This window comes from Nelumbo nucifera, chromosome 4, assembly GCF_055504915.1.
Source record: "Nelumbo nucifera cultivar China Antique chromosome 4, China Antique-T2T, whole genome shotgun sequence".
Taxonomy (NCBI): Eukaryota; Viridiplantae; Streptophyta; class Magnoliopsida; order Proteales; family Nelumbonaceae; genus Nelumbo; species Nelumbo nucifera.
The window spans coordinates 76,406,948-76,432,675 of NC_142652.1; the positions used below are offsets into that span (position 1 = coordinate 76,406,948).

The window sequence follows — 25,728 nt, forward strand, 5'->3', positions numbered from 1 at the left end:
TGGGCCTTCATTAGATGGCTGGACCCAAGGATCATTTAGTGTAAATGTTGGGCCCATTAAGAGCCCATAGTGATGGACTCAGGGGTTCACTGTATTCAACAGTGAATTCAGTTAGGCCTTGTAACAGAGGCTAGGCTGAACCAATGTGGCTGATGTGTAGATCAATGATAGGGTCCCACGCCATACAAAGAGAGCCAAGCTAACCAGCATTAAAGTGGAAGTGAGCCTGAAAGCTTAATGGGCCTAAAAGCCCATTTCGAGCTGGGTTAATTAGATTAATTAAATAGGGGTGGATTTGGATTTGGATCAGTAGATAAGATAAGGGATTATCTTTATCCACTTAAAGAGTCCAGATCCAAATAAAGATTTGGATCAAAGGAACTCCTAATTTAATTAGGAAGGCTGATCTTTATCTACAGATAAGATAAGTGATTATCCTTATCACTTAAAGAGTCCAGATCCAAATAAAAGATTTGGATTAGGAAACTCCTAATGGGATTATGAATTTTTCTCTTTAAGGCTATAAATAAGAGGGCATGGCGAACCTCCATAGACTGCTCTTGCCTTCTGCTCTTTTTCTTCCTGTTCTTGCCGCCCCACCTTGTTCGATCTCCAGTTATTGGATTGGACCATGATTTGATCTCGATATTGTTTCTTGCTAGAAGAAACAATTTAGAAGTTGTGCTCACTGTTCCATTCGATTCTTGCTGAAGAATCACTAGTTCTTGGTAAAGAAGTACCTGCTAATCCTGCCTCACCCTAAGCTGTGTCATCTTCAGTGGAGGGAGGATTTGGTACTCTCTTTGGGCGTGAACACCTACGTTGGGGGGAGCATTCTTGCTTGGATTCCGTATCAGGTATATCCCTTCCTTAATTTGGTTTCAGATTTGGTCCGGTTTGGTTACAAGAACGAACCTTGAAAATGCAGTTTTTTAAATTGGAAATAGGATTCCCGGATGGGAGTAAAAAAATTTTGAAATTTCGCCCAACCTTCCTGCAGGGTTCGGCCATCAATATGATGGATCTCCCATCCCTTCAAATTTATTTTGGGGTTTACTAAATTTAAGGTAGGGGAGGGGTCTAGATTGAGATTTGGGGAAGATGGTTGGTGTGGCGTGGGGAAATTATGTAATTTATGTCCAAGACAATACAGGTTGAGTTCCAAAGACGGCACAGTTGATGAATTAAGAGGCAACCAACTGATGTGGTCTCCAATATTTATAGGACCTTTGTTGGATAGGGAGATTGAAGAGTGTATTTTATTACTGAGCAAACTTGAGGTGGAACAGATTTTTCCAGTGATGCAAGATGGTGGAAAAGAGTGCTGTGGTGGGTGATTCTCAGTTAAACCATATTATTTCTCTATCATTCAGAATCAAGCAAACCATTCTGATATTGGAGGGATTTGGGATAACCCTATTCCTGCAAGAGTGGAAGCTTTTGCTTGATTGGTGGATTCCGATAGCATCCTGCCAATTGATCATTGGAAGAAAGTCTTCAAGATGACCAGTTTGTGTTATCTGTGCAATGGCAATGAAGAAGATGAGGCATCTAATTGAATTTTTTGCAAAGATGCTGATTTTCCTTGGCACTTCTTCAGTTCTTCTTTTGATTGTTCAGGTTACAAGCATTTAGGCCCATTGTTCCAAATAAAGTTGTTTCATCATTCTGCACATTCAAGGTGGCAAGAAGGCCAAAATTCTTTGGAGCTCTATTCCTTTTGCTTTGTTAGGGTATTTGGGGAGAAAGAAATAGAATATTGTTTTATGAGGATTATAGAAATATTTAGAGAATATTCATTGTCAACTAGATAGTGGACTGGACTCTAGTACTTGTAGAATTTTTGGGTGTGGCTAGATTTCTGGTGCTAATTTCTAGGATACTGTTGAGTTGTGTTGATCATGTTTTAACATAGATATTTCTAAAAGCTTCTCTCTTCTCTTTGTATCTTTATTGTAGTTTTGGGCTTCTATCTCATCACCCTTCTTGACTTGTATTCTTTCCTTTATTTAATGAAATTTGTCTTTGATTTATTACAGAAAAAGAAATTGATCCAATTAGTTAAACAGGTAGAAATTATGACATTACCATTGATACCCAAAAAAGGAAATTTAAGATATCTTTTACATGAATGGGGGTTTGTTTATCTACTGATTGCATCACCTAACATGTAATCACCTAACATGTTTAAGCATTGCCCTAGGGAGGGGCAGTTGAGATATATGGCCTTGCTGCCCCACTTCTAGTTTTTGCCAATTTTTCTCTTATGACCCCTCCTGTGAGATAGGGGTTAGGCTTTAAGCCTTTTTCAGGTCCTTTCTTCCTTTATCTAAATCCATTGGCTTATTTTTAGGTTTTAAAAAAGGCTGAAACTGATCTAGCCAAGCACATATTGTTGCATGACGATAGAGACGGGCCATGACCTCTGCCTCATTGGCATTTGCCTCTTCCTAAAGGCCCACAACATACCAAACAAAAAAATGAAAGATCCATTCCACCTAGATAATACGCCTTCCAAACTCACTGGCTAAAGATTCCCAATTGTGCTACCATCAAAATTCAATTTGAGATCTTGAGAGAACTGATGTTCCTTTCTATTTGGGTTGCAATGAGTTTCAGTACTTCAAGCTAAGTATCTTGTTAGAATGTTCAAGCTAATGCCATGAAACTCATGCAAAAACTCCACAAGATCAGAGAAGAAATGATCCTATCCTTCAAGATGTAATAGGATAAAGATTTGTTTCCAAATGGATAAATTTTGTATTATTTACTTCATCTCATTTCATCCTTCCTTTGTGAGTCTAATTTTATTTCCATGTTTCCATGCCATTCAGATTTGTTGTTATCGACCTTTCAGCTGGCCCTTGCACATATGGAAAGATAGAAACTGAAGAAGGAAGTGTCAGTTATAGAACTCTCCCTCGGTTATGGAATTTAATCTTCCCAAGAGGTCCAGCTGGTTCCAGTGCTCACTCGACACATGATATTTTTATGGGACAGCTTGCAGCTCTAGTATCAACTACCATTGAGCATGTCATAGCTCCAGATGTTAGGTATTTTGTATTTTTAGTGACATGCAAAATGACAGCAGTCAACAGTGCATTAAGTTTTACTTTGCAGTAAAACCAGACAGTAAATTATATACTAATCTCTGTTTGAGTAATAGATACGTTTTGTATCTTAGACAAAAAACCAGACAGTAAATTGTTACATAATCTCTTTCTAAAGTAAAATGGAATTTGAACTGTTGGGATATGTGTTGAAAATTATTATGACAAAGCTGGAGAAATTATGTAAAGGGACTCTTGCCATTTTTTTGTGTTGGTTTTATTCAATGGAGTTCCTTTTTTCCTATATAAACATGACTTTTATCATCTATTGTGTATGCAGTCAACAGTGCATGTGGTTTGGTTGCATTTAGTTTGTCTTTGATGCATTATCTCCTGCATGTAATGGAAAATTTTTCTTTTAATCACCTGTCTTCTAACTGTTTTGTTAAACTGGTTATACGAATATATAAATTCTTGTACATTAGCACCACAAAGGTAAAGGAGAGAGAGAGACAATTGTTTGAAAATTTGTATTGAAACCCTACCATCCACCTCAAGCTTGACTGCTTGAGTTGATTCATAAATTTTGTGTGCTTGAGATATGCCATAAAAACTTTTTTCTTTTTTTTTTTTTTTGAGAAAAGGTATTGTATTAATTCTGATAAAAAGCATGTACAAGGCCCTGTGATATTCAAGTTTGCCATATTTTTTTTTACTTCTCAGTTTGCAAAAAGTTTTAGCAACAAGTTCCTCTCTTTTATGTGCCTCCAATAAAAGATTTTAAAATAAATGTTTTTTATCAGTAATTTGTAGAAATTTTATTATCAGAAATGTAGAGTAAAAATGCAAGATGTAGACTTTCTTTTAAACACAATATCTACAGGTCTATTGAGCTAGCCTGCAGCTGCTCCCCCACTACCCTGATAAGCCCCTTTTACATCAGAAAATTTTGTTTAATCCCAATGGTTTTCTCCCTTCTACAAGATTTTAAAATAGTTCCACAGGTGGAGAACAAAGAGCTAAAATCTTCTGATGCTGACTCGTGTCATGAGATCTCATCAGGAGAAACATGGATTGAAATGAGATAAATTACAGAGCTATTTACAGGACTTAGTTTTTATATGGAAGAAGGTATAGATGAATTAGTCATTGTATAAGCAAGGACTTTAAAGTACTAGGAGCTTAAAAAACTAATTGCATTCCTGCAAATTCTCTAAAAATATGCAGAAGCTTTAATGTGAAATAGGGTGTCAAAACCCCAAAATATTTAAACAAATTACAGACATGTACAGAAAAGTAGAGTTGACCTTGCTGTTGTGGCTTGTATAAGGGGCCTGTGTAAGCTTGGGACAGCATCTTGATGTGGTGGAGAGAGATGTATACTGCTTTATGTCTTACAAAAAAATGTAGAGTCAATCTTTAACTTGGTCTTGTGATGAGAACCTTTATGCGTTCTTTGTGTAAGGCATCTCCAGGTGTGAAGCATGTTCCTACTTTTGGGCATGATCATCTGGTTATTTTCCTTAACCAATGCTTAAACTTCAGTCACCTTCTAAAAAGTTATTGTAAAATAAGCACTTAAATTTTTTCAGTTGTATTAGTGTTAGGGTTCTACTGAACAAATGTCCCTTGATATCATGTAACCTTAACCTTTGGATAATGCAACTTAAATAAGTTATTGACAACAGGATTACAGGAAACACATTGGGTGTTAACAATATCCATTCTATGTTGCACATCTGTGTTAGTTATTTATTTATTTGTTTGTTTGTTTATGCCTTGGTCCTTAATAGGTATTGCTTTCAAGGGCATTTCTGCTATAGATTTCTTACAGCCTCCTTAATCTATTTCCTCTCTCCTGTACTTATAATTAGCTATTACTTTACCGGCATTTTTAAATACTATATGCATATTTTATTTAGTTTATTTTGTTAATAGCATGGCTGGTGAACTCATTGATCTTCTTTATGATTTTTTAACTTCTGTTTGTAAATGGTGTCTTGAAGGATATAATGGTGTTAACTTTTATGGTTTCCATAGGATATTTTCCCTCTCCTGTACTTCAAATTGGATACTTCTATAGCATTTCTTGAATGCTTTTTTGACCTCAGGTTTGAAACTGTTGACTTGACAACAAGATTGCTCATACCCATTATTGTTCTTCAAAATCATAACCGATACAATATACTGGAAAAAGGCCATAACTACAGTATAGATATTCAAGCAATTGAGGCAGAGGTAAGCTGTTTCCTTGTGGAAATTTCTCTGAACCTGCATGTTCTTTAAATTCCTCTTTTTATTCATATTTTTTAGGTAAGGCACAGGGTTGAATATTGACATTCTTAAATGGGGGGATGCTGGCTGATTACTTTCACAATTCTCTTGTGTAATGCCATGCTCCATAATTTCTTTCTTATTTCCTCCTTTTTTTCTCCTGCATTTTGTATATAGAGAGGAACTCTGTGGAAAGCATTTGCACCATACATTCTCTCATTTCCCAGGGGAGGGATGCACATGAGAGAATGTCCAAAAATAAGGCAAAAAAAAAAAAAAAACTCCCCAGAAGTTACATTGGTAAAGCATTTGCACTATACAAAAGAATCATGTCCACCCTTGATTTAGCTAAGGCATTCACCATGAGTTATCTCCTGTGGAATCTATCTAAAATAGCAATTCAAGGAATCCACTATCTCATGGATGTCACTAAGGAAATGAGCTAACTCCAAGGACCAGAACCTTTAACCACAGCCCATCCTATGACATTCTTAGAGTCCCCTTCAACAACAAGAGTGCTGACATGGATAGAAACTGCAATCCTCAGGCCAGTCAATAGCACTCTAACTTCAGCCTCTGAGGCATCAGCCACCCCAGCTGGCCCACTAAAGGCTGAAAAAACACTACCATTAACTCTGACGAATACACCCCCTGTACCGGCCAGCCCCAAATGACCTGAAAGGCTGAAACACATCTACAACTACCATCAAACTTCAAGATGAATTAAAAGGCTGGTCTTGGATTAAGATCAGGTCTGAGATGGGGGTCGGAGAAAGATGAGTGCAGCACCTCCATAAGACTTCTATCTAAATCACCATAAATAATCCCTATGAACTGATAATAAGAAAGCACCCACAAGAAAGTACAAGACAAAACTCCCCCTTTGAGGCCTTCAAGGAAATGGACGCATTCTTGAAAATCCTCTTGTTGCACTCCTCCCATAAGCATCCATTATAGCATGGGGAACAACTTTCCAAAAAAGTTTTTCCCCTAGCTCCCAGCTTGCAGGTTGACCATTGAGTGATTATGTCAACAATGGTATTTGGGGGAATCCAATAGTAACTACCACAATGAACAAGATCAAGGAAGAATATATTTTCTGTATTTTGCACTCTTTAGAACTGCATGACATTTGCCAGTGAGTGCAGTGGTCCAATTGTATAATGTATGAAAAAAATTTGCCAAATTCAGACTATTAGTAGTAATATGCATTTCATTGCTCTTTCATAATTTTATTTATCTTAAGCTGCTTGTTTTGTTTTCACCTTCCGTAACTACAAAGACTTACATGCCTTTTTTTTATCAATAAAGATTTACATGACTTCATGTTAAAATGAACTACTATTAAGCAAAGTATCCATGAAAATATAGGCAGTTGGATGGGTGGCATCATAAAACTAGTCCTGGTAACTTTTTACTAACCTTTGATATTCACTTGGTGAAAAAAATATTTATTCTCTTTTATCCATTACAGTAAGGACCCGAGTTCTTTGAGAACTTTATAGTTTAAAAAAAATCTGTAAGAACTTTACCAGAAAGGAAAGGTCCTGTGATAGAATTTCTTGGCAATTATATTGTTAAAAAATTAGCAGTTCTTTTTACTTTTGAAGAAGTTATTGTTGTTCATGATCTAAATCAGGGAAATGGAAAACAGTTCTTGTAAACTATAATTATACATGCAGAAGATAACTGATAAGAAATTGGTAAGAAATATCAGTCAAAGTATATCTGTCACCTCACCTCCTCTTTCTTCTTGTGTGCTTCATAACAGTAAGTTCTCTTACTCCTTGCATGATATTTTTTATGTTTTGGACATTTATATATATGCACTTCTTAGCAGATTGGTGACTCTAAGAGAGTGGGTGACCCTCTACTCATGTTAATAATACTGACCAGATGATGCTTCTAAAAATGTTTTGACCAAGTAATACAATTCATTTGGGCACCTAAGAGAGTTACTGTACAGTTGACCAAGTAATACTGGCCAGAGGATGCTTCTAAGAGGGAAGTTATTATACAGTTGGCAAACAGACTAGTAACTTTAACTTGCAATTGCCAAGTTGGTCAATAGACATTGATTTTGACACCAAGAAATTGTAATCTCTGGTCATTGGTATTCTTGTGGAGATACTGGTTGTTTCCTTTCCTCTTTTCAGTATGTATTTTATACAATTACCTTGCATGACATTAAAGAGTGAGAACTTCCGACAGGTGGACTAATGAAAAGAATTCTGAAAGGGTAGGATAATTGAGGCTTTGCATTGGCATACTTATAACAAGTACCGGTGTTTTAAAAGGCGTGAGACTCCCCCAGAATGCCCTGATGCATAGGCCAGAGGTGCTGACACCTCTGTGGCATGCGCCTCATTCGCTATTTTCATGAGGCGTGCTAGAGGCGTGTGCCTCATGCGCTTCATGCACACCTCATATAAAAAGGGAAAAAAAGAAAAATAAAGAAAAAAGGAAAGGAAAGGAAAGGAAAAGAAAGGAAAAGGAAAGAAAGAAGAAAGAAAGAAGAAAAGGGAAGGGAAGAATAGATAAGGGGAAAGAAAGTGCATCTTCATTCTTTTTAATAAAAAAGATTTTTATTAAAAATAAAGAAAAATGAGATCCTCCTTCCTTTTCTTCCTCCTCATCCCCTTCCTCTTAAGGAGGCTTATGCCTCTTACGTTCTGAACTACCTCACGCCTCTAGGTAGTAGAACACCTCATATCACACCTCCGCATTTTAAAACATTGACAAGTACTCTTATTGAATATTTATCTTATTAAATTGTATACTTAATATTTTTGAGAACACATGCTTTCCTCGTAAAAAGAAATGTAACAATTTTGTAGGGTGCATTTGTTTTATCTTCGCCATATCTTTTTCTTTTTTAGGTAAAGAAGATGGTCCATGCTGGCCAGGAAGTAGTGATTATTGGAGGTTCACATGCATTACATAACCATGAAAAACTGGCTATTGCTGTTTCAAAAGCAATGCGAGGTCATTCTCTGCAAGAAACAAAGAAGGATGGTCGTTTTCATGTTCATACCAAGACATATTTGGATGGTGCTATTCTTAAAGAAGTAGGTATCTATACTATGTCCTCTGTTGCTTTTCATCTGTTAAACTGTGACTACTGGATGTGTCAAATGTTTATTGCTGTTGCATGATGCACCATTTGACTTAAAAATCTACAATTTGCAAGGTTTTCAAAATTGAGTTTTACAAATAAGGCATCTCCAATAGGAGCCATTGCTTTGTGCTATGGTAAAATCTCAGGCTAACAAGCATAAGAATGCAGATTCAAGTCTGAGAGTGGTCATTAAAATGGACTTTCCTAAATGTATGAAGGGTCTGTATGAGACATGAGTCAAGTTTTGATATCCCGTGGATTCTTGAGGGTACTTATACATAACATTTTCCTTTCTCATCTTATTTGACAAATGAACTAATATACAAAATGAAGGCTGTTTTTTTTTTTTTTGATATGTAAAAAGATTGTATATTAATAGTTGCAAGAAGTAAAGAATACAAGCATCCCTCGGAGAGGCATGAGATGCTACCTCTCACTTGGACATTAGAAAAAATAGAATCAATTACAACTGAGCCCAATACAAGCTGTCCCTGTTTACTCTTTGTTTAGCTAACCCATCTGCTATAGCATTAGCTGTTCTCCTAACCCAATTTATTCTCATGTTCATGTTCAAAATGAAGGCTGTTATTCCTATAAAACGTTTTTAAGTAACAAATATAAATTTCTAGACCTTTTTCTATAGGTATATGTAGAGAACACTGATGTGGGCCCCACAGCTACGGTCCCACTGTGTTCGTAGGGTAGAAGATGTTCTAGTCTGCCTAAGGTTAGCTATTGGTCATTTAGTTGTTTCAGTTATTTATTTCAGTCTTATTTTTGCTCTATTTGTTATGTAAAGACTAAGGGCAGATCTGTCCTTTCATGTAATGAGCATAACCTATAAATATTAATTAAAGTGGCGGCGGCAGAACATTAAGCTTTTGCTCCTCCTTTCAACTCTTGTGTTCTACTGCTTCTCCTCCCTTTTCCTCTTCTTTCCTCTTACCTTTCTTCTTATTTTCGATCTTGAAATCCATTAGGGTTTAAGACTGATAACAGTCCTGAACTTCTACTTGGTATCAGAGCTAGGGTTTCTCATGTGAGTCTAGTCCAGCCGACCACATGAGAACCATCTAAGGCTGGAAGCTGAGAAAGCAGAGTTCGTTGATTGGTTCTTGGAGATCTCCAGAGGATTAGCAGCTGTTTGAAGAAGTGCCACAGTTGCAGCGAGTTGGTGATCAGGAAGAATCAGAGAAGGCTAGGGTTCGGGTAACCTTGGTAGGCAGCGAACTGCATCCTATTGTAAGTCTTTTATTTTCTGAGAGAAGTAATATCAGAGAAGATAGGTTGGACCTATCCAGCAAGGGTGGCCGAACCACTCTAGGGTTTTATCTCTCTATTCTCTAGGGTTTTGTCTTATCCCTGCGGCAAACCCTAGTATTGGACTGAACCTTGTGATCTTATTATCCCTGCGGCAAACCCTAATAGTTCTCCTCAACTTTGATCAGTTTTAGGGTTTCATATTTACCCTAATACAAACCTTTTCCGTACGGTACTGTCTGGAGTGTACGGCTTTTAGGACTGATTAAAACCTCAAATTGGCTTCAGCATATCAGATTGTTCTTCAAACTGTTTTTCAGTTTTCTTTTGGGGTTTCAAACACTTCTAAAGGGGTGAAAACAGTTCGGACTGTTGCTGTTGTGTGTGGCTATTGATTTCATATCAGTTTTATACATGTTTCATGCACATCTACTATGAGTACAAATTGGTTCTATACTGATTTTGTGATTGTGGCTGGTAGTCCTAGTGCTGGTTTTGACTGTAGTAACCCTAATTTTGAGACTTCTGGTTCTTGACCGAAATGGAGTTTAAGAATTCAGCAGAAGGCAGTTTTGGGAACAACAGTTATGGTGGTGGTTCTGAGACAGGTTTTCAGATTACAACCGTAAAGTTTGATGGATCAAACTATTTGGAATGGGCCCAATCAGCCATGATGGCTATTGTGGGAAGGGGCAAAGTAGGGTATCTCTTGGGAGATGTGGTAGAACCTTCTAAGGGAGACCCTATGTATACCAAGTGGGTCCAAGAAAACTACTTGGTTATGACATGGCTCTGTAATTCTATGCAGCCCCATATCAGCCGAAATTACTTATGGGCAAAGACAGCCAAGGAGATATGGAATGTGATGAAAGAGACTTACTCCCAACCCCTTAATGTTGCCAGAGCATATGAATTGAAATGTGAGGTGAATTCCCTTAAATAAGGAGAGAAACCGGTGTCGGTCTACTTCTCTACCTTGAAGTCTCTGTGGCATGAGATTGATCACTTAGAGACTCTTGAGTGGGAGAGTCCCAAAGATGCTCAGATACATAGAAAGCACATCGAGACAAACAGAGTGTTTGAGTTCTTGGCAGGACTGAATTCAGAATATGATATTGTGAGGCAGCAGATTTTGACCAGAGATAGTGTGACCCTCTCTCAGACATACTCCTTAGTGCACAGTGAAGAGACCAGGAGGAAAGTCATGATACAACCTCAGCCGCTTACACCTGCCTTGGTAGCTGTCAAACCCAAAACAGAGGGTGATTTAGAGAGAGACAGAAAGAAGGAAGATAAAAGGGATGTGGTGTGTGAGCATTGCAAGAAACCTAAACACACAAAAGAAACATGTTGGAAGCTGCATCCACATTTGGTTCCGGCAAAGTTGAGAAATAAAAAGGGTAATACTCATGTGGCTATGACTACTGATTCAACATCCTCATCTGGAACAAGAGGCACACCATTAGAGACCTTAGCTGCAGTTCGGGCTGCTCTAATACAATTGGAGAAGGAAGTTGACAGTTCAGCTCAGTTATCGCAGTCATCGTCAGCCCCGGCCACATCGGCCTTTGCACACTCAGGTACTCGAGCCTCAGCCTACCATGCCTCCGCTCCAGGTACTACTGAACCTTGTTGGGTAATAGATTCAGGTGCATCAAACCATATGACTAGCTTGCCCTCTTTGTTTACTACTTATTACTTATCTTCTGGTAGGGATAAAGTATCTATAGCTGATGGCTCTCTTGTCCCTATTTCTGGCAAGGGTGACATCAAATTGTCAGATACTATATCCTTGTCCTCTGTCTTGCATGTTCCTAAACTAGATACTAACCTCCTTTCCGTTAGTAGTATTACCAAACATTTGAACTGCTCAGTAACTTTCTTTCCTGACCGATGTGTTTTTCAAGACCTGGAGACGAAGAAGGTGATTGGGACTGGCCGTGAGACGAATGGGATCTATCTGCTCGGGGAGAGTTCTCGTCGGGAAGAGTCAGTGGATAAGAAGTTATTTGTTTCTCAGGTTGTGAGTCCGGTTATGCTTTGTCATAACCGATTGGGTCATTTATCTTTTCGGTTCTTGAAGAGTCTGTTTCCTACTTTGTTTGAGTCTGTTGAGTCGTCTCAGTTGAAGTGTGAAAGTTGTGAGTTTGCTAATCATTGTAGAAACTCTTATTCATTGAGTAATAAAAGGAGTAATAGTTCTTTTGATATTGTGCATACTGATGTTTGGGGGGCATATCACATTCCTTCTATGGGTGGGTACAGGTATTTTTTGTTATTTGTTGATGACCACACCCGGTTTTCTTGGGTTTATCTTATGCGTTCACGAGATGAGGTGCCTGCCCCGACCCAAAACTTCCACCAAATGATCCTAACCCAGTTTGATGCCAGGATCAAAGTGCTTAGATCTGATAATGCAAAGGAATACTTTGTTAAGCCATTGGCATCGTACTTCCTTAATCATGGGGTTATCCACCAGAGCACTTGCCCTCATACACCTCAACAGAATGGGGTTGCAGAAAGGAAGAATAGGCACATCTTGGAGGTGGCTAGAAGTATTATGTTTACCTCCAATGTCCCTATTCACTTCTGGGGTGATGCTATCCTTACGGCGGTACATCTTATTAATCGGATTCCTTCCCGGGTTCTTGATATGAAATCTCCTTTTTCCCTTCTATACCCCAATGAGGAGTTGTTCACTATACCCCTCAAGACATTTGGTTGTACCTGTTTTGTTCAGCTTCTCGGTCCCCATCACTCCAAGTTTGAACCCAAGGCCTCCAAATGCATCTTTCTTGGTTATGCACAAACTCAAAAGGGTTATTGTTGTTATGATCCTGTCTCAGGGAAGAAGTTTGTATCCATGGATGTCACTTTCTTTGAGGAGACACCCTACTATTCTCGGGTCTCTCCTCAGGGGGAGAGTAGTGAGCGTGGAGATTTGGGTCCTTTTCTTCAGGGGGAGTGCAGTGAGGACAGGGTTAATACTTTTGGGGCTGTTCCCTTACCTATTCCAGTTGGTGATGAGGGCTGCAGTAGCGAGGGTGGTCAGAGGGATCGGGAGTTGAGAGTCTATCACAGGCGATGCAGGCAGGTTGATTCCAGTCATCAGCAGTCCCAGCCAGCTCCAACCTCTTCTGCGGCTCTAAGTCCAGATATCACAGTCCCAGGGCCCACAGAGGCTCCTTCCATTGTTGCTACCTCACCCTCTGCAGATGACCTTGACCTTCCCATTGCCCTCCGTAAAGGAAAACGGCATTGCACCACATCTACAACCCACTGCATCTCCCAGTTTTTGTCCTATGATCGCCTATCTCCCTCCTACAGGTCCTATCTCACCTCCGTTGCTGATGTCCCTATTCCGAGAACAGTGCAAGAAGCCCTATCAGTCCCGGAGTGGAGAGGTGCAATGTAAGTTGAAATGGATGCCCTGTTGAAAAATAATACCTGGGAGCTAGTTGACTTGCCCAAAGGAAAGAAACCAGCTTGATGCAGGTGGGTATTTACTGTGAAGCACAATGCGGATGGTTCCATTGAGAGATACAAAGCTCGATTAGTTGCAAAAGGGTTCACTCAGACTTATGGTATAGATTACTTGGAGACATTTGCCCCGGTAGCCAAGATGACCACCATTCGGGTTCTATTATCTCTTGCAACAAGCTACACTTGGCCTTTGTACCAATTGGATGTTAAGAATGCCTTCATGAATGGGGACTTGCAAGAAGAGGTTTACATGCAGTTGCCTTCTGGATTCTATGATACAGAGGCAGGTAAGAAGGTTTGCTGTCTCAATAAGGCATTGTATGGTTTGAAGCAGTCACCTAGAGCTTGGTTCGACAGATTCAGATTAGCCCTTGGGAAGTTCGGTTATGTACAGGCCCAGTCACTGACACTACTTGCAGTATATGTTGATGATATTGTGGTGACAGGAAATGACAACCATGAGATTGAGTCCCTCAAACATCTCCTTCATCAAGAGTTTGAGGTGAAAGATCTGGGTACACTACGGTATTTTTTGGGTATTGAGGTTGCTAGATCTAAATAGGGGATCTTTGTCTCTCAGAGGAAATATGTTTTAGATCTCTTGGCTGAAACTGGAAAGCTGGGTGTCAAATCTGCAGATACACCCATTGAACAAAACCACAGGATTAGTGCAGAGAGTGGGGAGCTGCTTGAAGACAAAGTTATGTTCCAGCGGTTAGTGGGAAAGCTCCTATATCTATGCCTCACCCGGCCAGATATCAGTTATGCCGTTAGTGTTGTCAGTCAGTACATGCATTCTCCTAGAACCACGCACCTTCTAGCAGCAGAAAGAATACTAGCATACTTGAAGAGATGCCCGGGTAGAGGTATACTGTTCAAGAACAATGACCACATGAAGGTGGAAGTCTATATGGATGCCGATTGGGCTGGGAGTGTTGATGAAGGTCTACTTCTGGATATTGTGCTCTTGTGGGAGGTAACCTGGTCTCTTGGAGGAGTAAGAAACAGAGTGTTGTCTCCCGATCCAGTGCTGAAGCTGAGTACAGGTCAATGGCTAATGGAGTGGCTGAAATTCTTTGGCTGAGATCACTACTTGAGGAGTTGGGTATTGAGTATGAGAAGCCCCTGATGTTGTATTGTGATAATCAAGCGGCTATTAATATAGCACACAACCCAGTGCAGCATGACAGGACTAAACATATTGAAGTTGATCGACACTTTGTACGAGAGAGGGTCTCATCACAAGAAGTGTGTCTCCCATACATCACCTCCAACATGCAGCTGGCAGATATCCTCACCAAAGCTGTACCACGGAAGAAGCTAGAGGCAGATCTATCCAAGTTGGGAATGATAAACATTTATTCCCAACTTGAGGGGGAGTGTAGAGAACACTGATGTGGGCTCCACAGCTACGGTCCCACTGTGTTCGTAGGGTAGAAGATGTTCTAGTCTGCCTAGGGTTAGCTATTGGTCATTTAGTTGTTTCAGTTGTTATTTATTTCAGTCTTATTTTTGCTCTATTTGTTATGTAAAGACTAAGGGCAGATCTGTCCTTTCATGTAATGAGCATAACCTATAAATATTAATTAAAGTGGCAGCGGCAGAACATTAAGCTTCTGCTCCTCCTTTCAACTCTTGTGTTCTACTGCTTCTCCTCCTTCTTCCTCTTCTTTCCTCTTACCTTTCTTCTTATTTTCGATCCTGAAATCCATTAGGGTTCAAGACTGATAACAGTCCTGAACTTCTACTGTATATAATGTCAGAAACTTAGAATTAAAAAAAGAGCATTTTAGTAGTTTACACCTTTATATAAATGCATCTTTGAGTCCTTGTTTTCTCATCTTTCTAGGTCAGATTCCTAAACATTATTGTATTCTGATTCCTTCTTCCATGTCCATACAATATTGGCTAAAATGCTGGAGGTTATGTCTGTATACTGTCCACCCCTCCCGAGAACCCAATTGTTGGGACCAACATTGGGTAATGGTCTTTTATATAAGATATCTCTTATCATCATTGTGAATACAGATCTTATTCACATTGCAAGCTTGCATGGTCTGTTATGTAGGATTTACAGTTATTGTGAGCACCAGGCATATAGGCCATGCCATATTTTAGTTGCTATGTAATCAAGATATTAAATTCATGGTTGTCAGGTGGTATAGACAATTATAGGTGACAGTGGAGCATCTAGTCACCTAGGTGAGAATTTTAAAAATGAATAAAAAAAAACTAAGCTTGAGGTTAGTTCCCTACTTTTACATGGTTATAAATTGAAAGATTAATGATGATCTTTACTCAACTATATACTAAGCCTCATTCAGCCATATGAGGTCAACTATATGAATCCTGTTGCACCATCGCTATGTTCAGCGGCATATCAATACAAACTCCTTTGTCCAGGCTTCACAAACGACTAAGAACACTCTTTACTAATAATTTTGTTTTTAGATTTTTGTCTTTAAACATGGCAAACATCATTCTAAAAGATAGTAGCATTTTAAATCTTTTAATTTCAAATTTTCAAGAATAACATACTATATAATGATTATATAATAGAGCAGTTTCATGTAAAAAAATATTAACCAAAGAAGGTTTTAATTTTATGCTAATAAAAAACTTAAGAGATAAATGAAAAGGGGATAAGAACAAGAGGCAGAGGCGCAGAGCTTCTGTTCTATTTTGTGTATGTGTCACAAATGGTGAATAAGACGAGACATAAATCTTGAGAAAATGACATTCAGATAAAAGCATGATACAAGCATATTACATGGGATACCCGTACCTGTATCTGTGTCCAGAATTTTAGGAAATGGAGAGTGATATCTGTTGTAATGTGTAGCGGCCTGTGGCCTAGTAGGGGCATTTCTGCCCTTTCCTCTTGTATTTTTTATGAGCTGTTGTCCCAAGTATATATACTAAGGCGCCGCCAGCTTTAATATTGAGAATACAATATTTTTTTCCTCTCTTCTCTCTTCTCTGTCGAACTACATGGTATCAGAGCATTTCTGATCTGGGCGCAAGCTTCTCTTCTCAGATCATGATTTCCTTCCTTTTCTGGAAATCTGTTTTTTTTTTCTCAGATCGTGGTTTCTTCTTCTGGGCGCAACCTTCAGCCCTGATTTTTTTTCTTTCTTCTCTCGTGGTTGCTGTACCAAGGAGAAGGGTGTGGTGGCAGCCGAATGCAGTAAAAGATATCTCCAGATCTGTGGTGGCAATCAAATGCAGTAAGAGACCTTTCTAGATCTGTGGTGGCAACAGAATGCAGTAAGGTGTCTTTCTGGGTTTGTGGTAGCAGCTGAATGCACCAAAACTTGATTTTCTGAGGGGTTTTCTATGTGCTGTGGGTCGTGGAAGACAGGTATGTACTGTTACATTCACATGTAAGCATTTGACCACTGTGAATGTCACAGTTTTGAGGATTGTAGGGATTGGTTGCCTCTTCCTCCTGGAAACCAAGGTGTTTCAACTAAAAGTTATCACCTACACTACTGTTAAACTTTTTTTGGAGACTCCTATTTTTTTTTTTTTTTTTCAGACAAAAAACCCTCCATCAGATTTGGTTTTTGAAAAAACAGCAGTAGATTTTCTGTGAAAATGGCTATTGAGGATTCAACAACCTCTAGTATTACTTCCTAGCAAGGAAACTTAAATGGGGGGATGGACGGCATGAATTTCTCTATGTCTATTACCCCATTTGATGGTCTGAACTATCTGGAATGGTCCAAAGGCATCAAACTTTATGTTACAGCTAGGGGGAAGGTTGGTTATATAAGTGGAAAAATAAAAGAACCAAAGTCCGGTACTACTGAACATGATCGATGGGATCAAGAAAACAGCATGGTTATGTCATGGCTGTTAGGCTCCATGTTACCTCATGTAAGGAAAAATTTCATATGGGCTGACACAGCCTATGAAATTTGGGAACAAGCCAAGGCAACCTATTCTGAACAAAGGCACTTTGCCAAGATTTATTAACTTCAAGCAGAATCATCTACGTGTAGACAAGGGGACCGTAGCCTATCTACATACTACTCAGCCCTTAATCTATCTAGAAGGAACTCTACTATTATCAAACTATTGACTGGAGGAATGATGAAGATGCACAGGACTATAAAAAACTTGTCTCCCAACAGCGGGTTTTTGCTTTCTTGCATGGGCTGAATCCGGCTTATGAGCCTCTCCGGGTGCAGATTTTGGGAAGTAGGGAACTTCCTTTAGTTTAGGAAGTATATGCTCTATTCCAATCTGAAGAGAGCAGAAAAAATCTCATGAATGTTTTTGAGGGGGAGCAACATGTTACCCTAGCTGTAAGAGGGAGTAACACAGGAATGAAAAAGGGGGAGCCAAGGAAAGGTGAAGATAAAGACAAACTGTGGTGTACTCATTGCCAGAAGCCTAGGCACACTCGAGAAACCTATTGGGAGTTAGTGGGGAAGCCCAAGTGGGTAACCAAAAATCAAGACACTTCAAAGAAGCCTCCTCAGAAGAAATTTACTTCTGCAAATCTGGCCACACAAGACTCAAAATAATCAAACTACTGTTTTTCCCCAAGAACATCCTAGTGGTTCCGATCCCAAGGAAGACATCATCAACTTCTTCAGAGATCATTTGGAATTGTATGGTAGGACACTCGGACAGATAGATAGGTCGGTTCCTACCCCTTCTACCTCATTCGCTTCTACATCAAGTAAAGGTGCTTCTGCATTTCATGTGTGTACCTCTGCTCCCGAGTCACCTTGGGTCATTGATTCAGGGGCATCAAACCATATGACTGGTAAGTCCAATCTCTTTCAGACCTACACTCTTCTCTTTGGAAGGGATAAAGTGAGACTTGCTGATGGGTCTCTATCCACCATGTCAGGGATCTGTATCCCTTCTGGATGGCCTTGTCTTATCGAATACCCTTCATGTTCTTAAGCTTCCTATAATTTGTTATCTATAAGCAGTATTACTCAGTCCTTAAATTGTTGTGTAACATTTTTTCCGCATTCTTGTGTTTTCCAGGATTTAACCTCAGGGAGGACGATTGGTAAAGGAAATATGGTTGATGGCCTCTACATCTTGGAGAATAAAGCTGGTCCTGCGGCATCAGCCTTTGTGAGTCTTATGAGTCAGTCTACAAATAGTCAACTGTGGTTATGGCATAATCGCCTTGGTCATTTGTCCTTTGAGTCTTTGAAAGTTGTGTTTCCTGAATTATTCAAGTCAGTGTCTATTACTAGTTTATATTGTCAAACGTGTTAGTTGAGCAAGCATTGTAGAAGAACTTTTTCTTCAAATAATAAAATATCTACTTTGTCTTTCCATGTTGTCTTTTCTGATGTTTGGGGCCCTATAAACATACCTACTGAGAGTGGGTACAAGTATTTTATCAGCTTTATTGATGACTATTCGAGATACACTTGGCTATATCCCATGCATTTGAGAGAAGAGGTCCCCAAGATTGTGCAAGATTTCCATCGCATGGTTTTCACTCAATTTCATGTTGAAGTCCAAATCTTCCAATCGGATAATGCGAAGGAGTATTTCCATCATGACTTAGCCGAGTTTTTCTCTTCTCATGGATCTTTTCATAGAAGCTCATGTGCCAGAACACCACAACAGAATGGCGTTGTTGAAAGGAAGAACCGCCACCTCCTCGAAGTTGCCCGCAGTATGATGGTTCACATGCATGTTCCAAAACGTTTTTGGGTTGATGCTATGATGGTTGCAGCTTATGTTATTAATTGTATGCCATTGCGCCTCCTGCAATACAAGGCCCCACATCAACTTCTTTTTCCTCAATCCCCTTTATTTTCCATTCCTCTACGTGTGTTTGGGTGTAAGTGTTTTGTTCATGATCTTTCTCCCAGTCGGGGTAAATTGGATCCCAAATCTATTCCATGTGTTTTCTTGGGTTATCCCTCTTCCCAGAAAGGTTACAAATGCTTTAATCCGGTCACAAATAAGTACTTTGTGTCGATGGATGCGTCCTTCTTTGAATCTGAACTCTTCTTCCAAGCCTCTCCTCAGGGGGAGAATAGTGTGAAGGAGGAGAGGCAAGCTCTAACTCCTCAAATTCCTCTTCCTTCTATTCCTGACTCCTCTCCATTTCGTGTCTTCTTGAGGCGCCGTAAGGGACAGCTGAACTCAAAGGCTGTGGAGCAACTTGAGAGTATACATCCAACACCATCTGACTCTTTGAAGGAAAATCTAGGTACCCTTGTTCCTTTTGATATTACTGAACCTATTGCTATTGATGACTCTACTAATGATCTTAATATCCCAATTGCTCATAGAAAAGGTGTTCGATCATGTAGTACTAAGCATCCTATTGCTCAGTTCTTGTCCTACGAAAACATTGCTCCATAATTTCGTGCCTTTTTGACTGCCATTGATTGTGCCTCCATTCCTAAAAGTGTTGTAGAAGCCTTATCTATACCTGAATGGGCAGAGGCAATGAAGGAAGAAATTAGTGCTCTTCACAAAAATAACACCTAGGAGTTGGTGAATCTTCTTGAAGGAAAAGAGCCAATGAGATGCAAGTGGGTATTCATAGTAAAGCATAGAGCAGATGGGTCAGTTGAGAAGTATAAAGTCAGGTTAGTTGCAAAAGGGTATACTCAGGTGTATGGGGTTAACTACGCTGAGACTTTTGCCCCAATTGCTAAAATGAACACTATTCAGATTATACTATCTTTGGTTGTTAACTTTGATTGGGTGCTCCACCAATTGGACATAAAAAATGCATTCTTAAATGGGGATCTAGAAGAAGAAGTGTACATGATTCAACTTCCTGGGTTTGTAACACAAGGGTGTGAAGGGAAAGTCTGCAAACTAAAAAAGTCTTTATATTGGTTTGAAACAATCCCCAAGAGCCTGGTTTAGTAGATTTCACTTGGCCCTTCAGCAAATTCGGTTCACGTAGTGCCAATCTGACCATACTCTATTTGTCAAGAGAAATTAGAAGAATGTTGTGGTATTAATTGTCTATGTTGATGACATTGTGATTACAGGGAATTGGGACTCTGAGATTAAGAAGGTCAAAGAATCCCTTGCTATGCAGTTTGAGGTGAAAGATCTGCGACAGCTACGGTATTTCCTTGGTATTGAGGTTGTTCGCTCAAAAAAGGGCATCTTCATTTCCCAAAGGAAGTATGTCCTAGATCTCTTGCAGGACACAGGAAAGTTAGGAGCAAAGCCTGTAGATTCTCCTATTGAGGAAAACCATCGGCTTGGTGATTGTACTGGAGAACCCGTGACAAATGTCAAGAAATTTCAAAGGCTGGTAGGAGGACTTCTTTACCTATCAATAACTTGGCCAGATATAGCTTATGATGTTGATGTACTTAGTTTATGCATGCACCAACATCCTTTCATTTAGAGGCAGCAGAGAGGGTTCTCAGGTATCTGAAGAAGTATCTAGGAACTGGGTTACTTTTCAAGAAACATGATCATATGAAAGTGGAAGTCTACACAGATGCAGATTGGGCTGGGGTAGTTGATGACAAAAAAACAACTAGTGGATACTGTACCTTTGTTGGTGGAAACTTGGTTACTTGGAGAAGCAAAAAACAAAGTGTTGTGGCCAGATCTAGTGCTGAAGCTGAATATAGAGCCATGGCGCATGGAGTTGCTGAAGTACTATGGGTAAAGAATTTGATTGGAGAGTTGGGTCTCTCTATTGATGGCCCAATGTCTCTCTACTGTGACAACAAGACAGCCATTAATATTGCTGCCAATCCAATTCTTCATGACAAGACCAAACATATTGAAGTTGACAAGCACTTCATAAGGGAGAAACTCGAAAAGGGGGAAGTTTGTATTCCTTACATCAGTTCCAAGGAACAACTAGCAAATGTTCTTACAAAGGGCCTTCACTATCTACGGTATAATGAACTATGTGACAAGTTGGGCATGATTGACATATATGCTCCAACTTGAGGGGGAGTGTTGTAATGTATAGCGGCCTGTGGCCTAGTAGGGGCATTTTTGCCCTTTCCTCTTGTATTTTTTATGAGCTGTTGCCCTAAGTATATATACTAACTTAGGCGCCACCAGCTATAGTATTGAGAATACAATATTTTTTTCCTCTCTTCTCTCTTCTCTCTTCTCTGTCGAACTACAATATCCTTGTTTCCAGTATCCATGTCCATGTCCATTGTTGGAATAATGTTAAAATAACTTAGTTGCAGATGTTAGGGCCTGTTTGGCTAATTAAAGTGTTTTTTTATTTCTGTTATGTTTGTTATTGTACTCAGGGGCACAAGGGTCTTTTCCCTTGTTATTTTTGTCGCCCTATATATAGTAAAATAAACACTGGCGCCGCCAATACTGTTACATTGCAAACCTTCTCTCTTCTCTCCTCTCTTCTCTTCTCTTCTTCTTCTCTTCTCTTCTCTCCTCTTCCACTTATCTCTGGCCGGCTACACTGCCAAGATGGTATCAGAGCGGGAATGCTGATTAAAAGAGAGCAGATCGATCAACCCTACTGTCAAGAGAAGATCGATCAACCCAAAGAACAGATTGAACAGACTAGCAGAAAAGAAATCTGATTCTGAACTACAGAATAGCTACAACTGGTACAGTTCTCCCTATTTTTTCTCTTCTTTACTCTCCTTGGTCATGTGCCGAGTGAAAACCCTATGAATCTGGGGCGGCTGAATGCTGTCGAACCTGTGTAACCCTAGTTTTCTTGGATTGTGTGATCCTGTTCATGTGTTAAGACAACTGTAGGTCAATGCTGACCTGTCTTCTCAATGGTTTGAGTTGACTATAAGTAAGAAGGATCTCTCCTGCTGATTAGTGGCTGTTAGACATTCTGGAATTCTGGTAGGTGGGGACTGATAAAACTATACAGGTCTGAAATCTGCCGAATATTACCTCAGTTTTGTCCGGAATTTAGTACTGTTTGTGCTCAATCTGGTTGGTAAACCCGAGTGTGTGGGTGTGAATTGAGTGGAGCATTGTTTTGTGGAGTAAGGAGGGGTCCTAAGTCCGGTGTGTGGGACTGATTAACTGCTTGACCATGTCGACTGAGAATTCTGCTACTTCAGAGATCTCAGGGAGCCACAATGGAGTGAGTGGGGGAATGGATATGAGCTTTCCCATGGCTATCATTCCCTTTGATGGTCTGAATTACCTTGAGTGGTCTAGGGGGATAAAACTCTACATCACTGCTAGGGGGCGAATAGGATACATCAATGGGAGAGTAACGGAACCGAAGTATGGAAGTGCTGAGCATGATAGGTGGAACCAAGAGAACAGTATGGTGATGTCTTGGCTCTTGGTTTCAATGCTGCCACAAGTAAGGAAGACTTTTATGTGGGCTGAAACTGCTTGTGAGATATGGGAACAAGCGAAGTCCACTTATTCAGAATAGAGATACTATGCCAAGATATATCAACTACAAGCTGAATCTTCTACTTGCAAGCAGGGGGAGAGGAGTCTCTCGATGTACTATTCTGATTTGACATCAATATGGAAAGAACTTGATCACTATCAGAATGTGAATTGGAAGTGTGATGAAGAAGCAAAGGCCTATAAGTCACTTGTATCACAGCAACGCGTGTTTGCCTTCCTCCTAGGGCTGAATTCGTCATATGAGTCCATCAGGGTACAGATCTTGGGTAGTAAAGACTTGCCATCAGTCTAGGAGGTCTATGCCTTGGTGTAGTCAGAAGAAAGCAGAAGAAGTGTGATGAATGGTGTAGAAGGGGAGTCAGTTGCCCTAGCGGTCCGGGGAAATTCAGATACAAATGTCGGAGGTGGCTTTAAAAGGGGTGACACTCAGAAAAAATCAGAAGATAAAAGCAAGCTTTGGTGCACTCACTGCCAGAAGACACGACACACTAAAGATACATGCTGGGATCTCCATTGGAAAACCTAAATGGGCACAGGATTTGGGTAAGAAGTCAGCACCGGATCCGGGCAAGAAACCAGGCCAGCATAATCAAAAAAGGTATAACTCAGCTAATATGGCATCGACAGAGACTAGTCCTTCCGTAACTCAGGAGAGACATCCCGATTCTGACTCTAAGGAAGATATTATCCACTCCTTCCGTGAACATTTGGAATTGTATGGTAGGACTCTCCGCCAGGTGGATTCTGGGCCTACTCCTACCTCATTTGCGTCTACATCAGGTAATGCCACAGCCTTCCATGTGTCATCTCATACTACTGATTCACCTTGGATTATGGACTTCGGAGCCTCAAATCACATTTCCGGTAAGTCAAATTTGTTCCAGACATATAACCTTCTCTCTGGGAGAGATAAGGTAAGACTGGCTGATGGTTCTTTTTCTACCATAGTTGGCCGAGGCACCATATCTCTCCCACTTGGCCTTACTCTTCCTAATGTCCTGCATGTTCCGAAATTACCTATTAATTTGCTGTCCGTTAGTAGTATTACTCACTCTTTGAACTGCTCAGTCACCTTTTTTTCGTCTTCATGTGTGTTTCAGGATTTGACCTCGGGGAAGACGATTGGTAGAGGAAGCATGGTGGATGGTCTCTACGTGTTGGAGAATAATGCTGGTCTAGTGGCGACTGAGTCCACAAGTTCGTCGAGTGAGAGTCAGGCCTATTTATGGCATAGTCGTTTAGGTCATCTTTCTTTTGAGTCGTTAAAAGTTATGTTCCCAAAGTTGTTTGAGTCATTGTCAGTGAGTCAGTTACAGTGTCAAACTTGTTAGTTGAGTAAGCATTGTAGAAGTTCTTTACCTTTAAGAAATAAAAGATCTGAATTTCCATTTCATATTGTTTATTCTGATGTTTGGGGCCCTGTTACTCTACCTACTGCGGCTGGCTATAAGTATTTTGTTACTTTGATTGATGATTATTCTCGATACACTTGGGTTTACTTTATGTGATCTCGAGATGAAGTGCCACAAATTGTGAAAGATTTTCAACGCATGGTGTTCACTCAGTTCCAAACGGAAATTCATATTTTCCAGTCGGACAATGCAAAGGAATATTTCCATAGTGATCTCACGAAGTTCTTTGCTTCGAGTGGGTCACTTCAGCGAAGCTCTTGTGCCAGGACACCCCAACAAAATGGTGTGGCTGAACGAAAAAACCGTCACCTTCTCGAAGTTGCTTGTGGTTTGCTGATTCATATGAATGTGCCAAAACAATTCTGGATGGATGCAGTATTGTGTGCGACATATATCATCAATCGCATGCCCTCTCGGCTACTAGAGTATAAGGCCCCACATCAGCTCTTGTTTCCTACAGCCCCGCTGTCCACCATTCCGATGCGTGTTTTTGGGTGTCGTTTTGTCCACAACCTGTCACCTACTCGTGGTAAACTTGACCCTCGGGCTATTCCTTGTGTTTTTCTTGGTTACCCTTCATCTCAAAAGTGGTATCGTTGCTATGATCCCATTGCCCGCAAGTACTATGTTTCTATTGATGTCTCATTCTTTGAGAGTCAACCGTTCTTCTCGGTTTCTCCTCAGTGGGAGAGTAAGGTTGAGGAGAAACAAGTGACGACTCAGATTCAACTACCTCCTTTACCCGATCCTTCTCTGTTCCGGGTTTTTCATCGTCGCCATAAGAGCCAGCAGAGTTCAAGAGCCGTGGAGCCGGACACTATGCAACCAACATCATCGGATTCACCCGAGGCAGATCCGTCTCATCAGCTAGGTACACTTGCTCCCATTGCTCCTTTAAATGTTGATTCACCTGTCCCCAATGATCTTAATATTCCTATTGCTAAGAGAAAGGGTGTTAGATCTTGTACCACTAATCATCCTATCTCTAACTTTGTGTCCTATGAGCATGTTTCACCTTCGTACCGTGCCTTTCTCTCTTCTGTGGACAGTGTCCCCATCCCTAAGACCGTGGCAGAAGCTTTGTCAAAACCTAAATGGACAGATGCAATGCAGGAAGAAATTGATGCCTTACACAAAAATGGTATGTGGGAGTTGGTAGATCTTCCTGAGGGGAAGGAACCAGTGGGGTGCAAGTGGGTGTTCACAGTGAAACACAAAGCTGATGGAACTGTTGAAAGGTACAAGGCTAGACTAGTAGCAAGAGGCTTCACACAGGTATATGGAGTGGACTATGCAGAGACTTTTGCTCCAGTAGCGAAGATGAACTCCATCTGGATTCTCCTTTCCTTGGCAGCAAATCTTGACTGGGATCTTCACCAATTGGACATCAAGAATGCCTTCTTGAATGGTGACTTGGAAGAGGAGGTGTACATGACCCAACCCCTAGGGTTCTGTGCCAAAGGCAGTGAACAAAAGGTGTGTAGGTTAAAAAAGTCCCTATATGGGTTGAAACAATCACCTCGGGCTTGGTTTAGTAAGTTCCATTTAGTAGTCCAACAGATGGGATTCAAACAATGCCAGTCAGATCATACCCTGTTTGTAAAAAGAGGTGAAGGTAAAATTGCAGCTCTTATTGTGTATGTGGATGACATAGTGATCACAGGAGATTGGGAGGCTGAAATCCAGAGACTAAAAAAATTCTTAGCCACTAAATTTGAGGTGAAGGATCTAGGCCCCTTATGATACTTTCTTGGAATTGAAGTTGCCCGCTCTCACAAGGGCATCT

General features: G+C 40.2%; 1 protein-coding gene across 1 annotated transcript in view; it reads left to right on the forward strand.

The window, feature by feature from the left end:
* The window catches only part of LOC104605036 (uncharacterized), an 83,049-nt gene that overhangs the window by 29,306 nt on the left and 28,015 nt on the right, over positions 1-25,728 (forward strand). Inside the window, exons 6-8 of the mRNA XM_010269630.3 lie at positions 2,835-3,053; positions 5,162-5,288; positions 8,204-8,392. Coding sequence (XP_010267932.1) covers positions 2,835-3,053; positions 5,162-5,288; positions 8,204-8,392 — 535 coding nt within the window. The remainder of the gene's footprint in view (positions 1-2,834; positions 3,054-5,161; positions 5,289-8,203; positions 8,393-25,728) is intronic.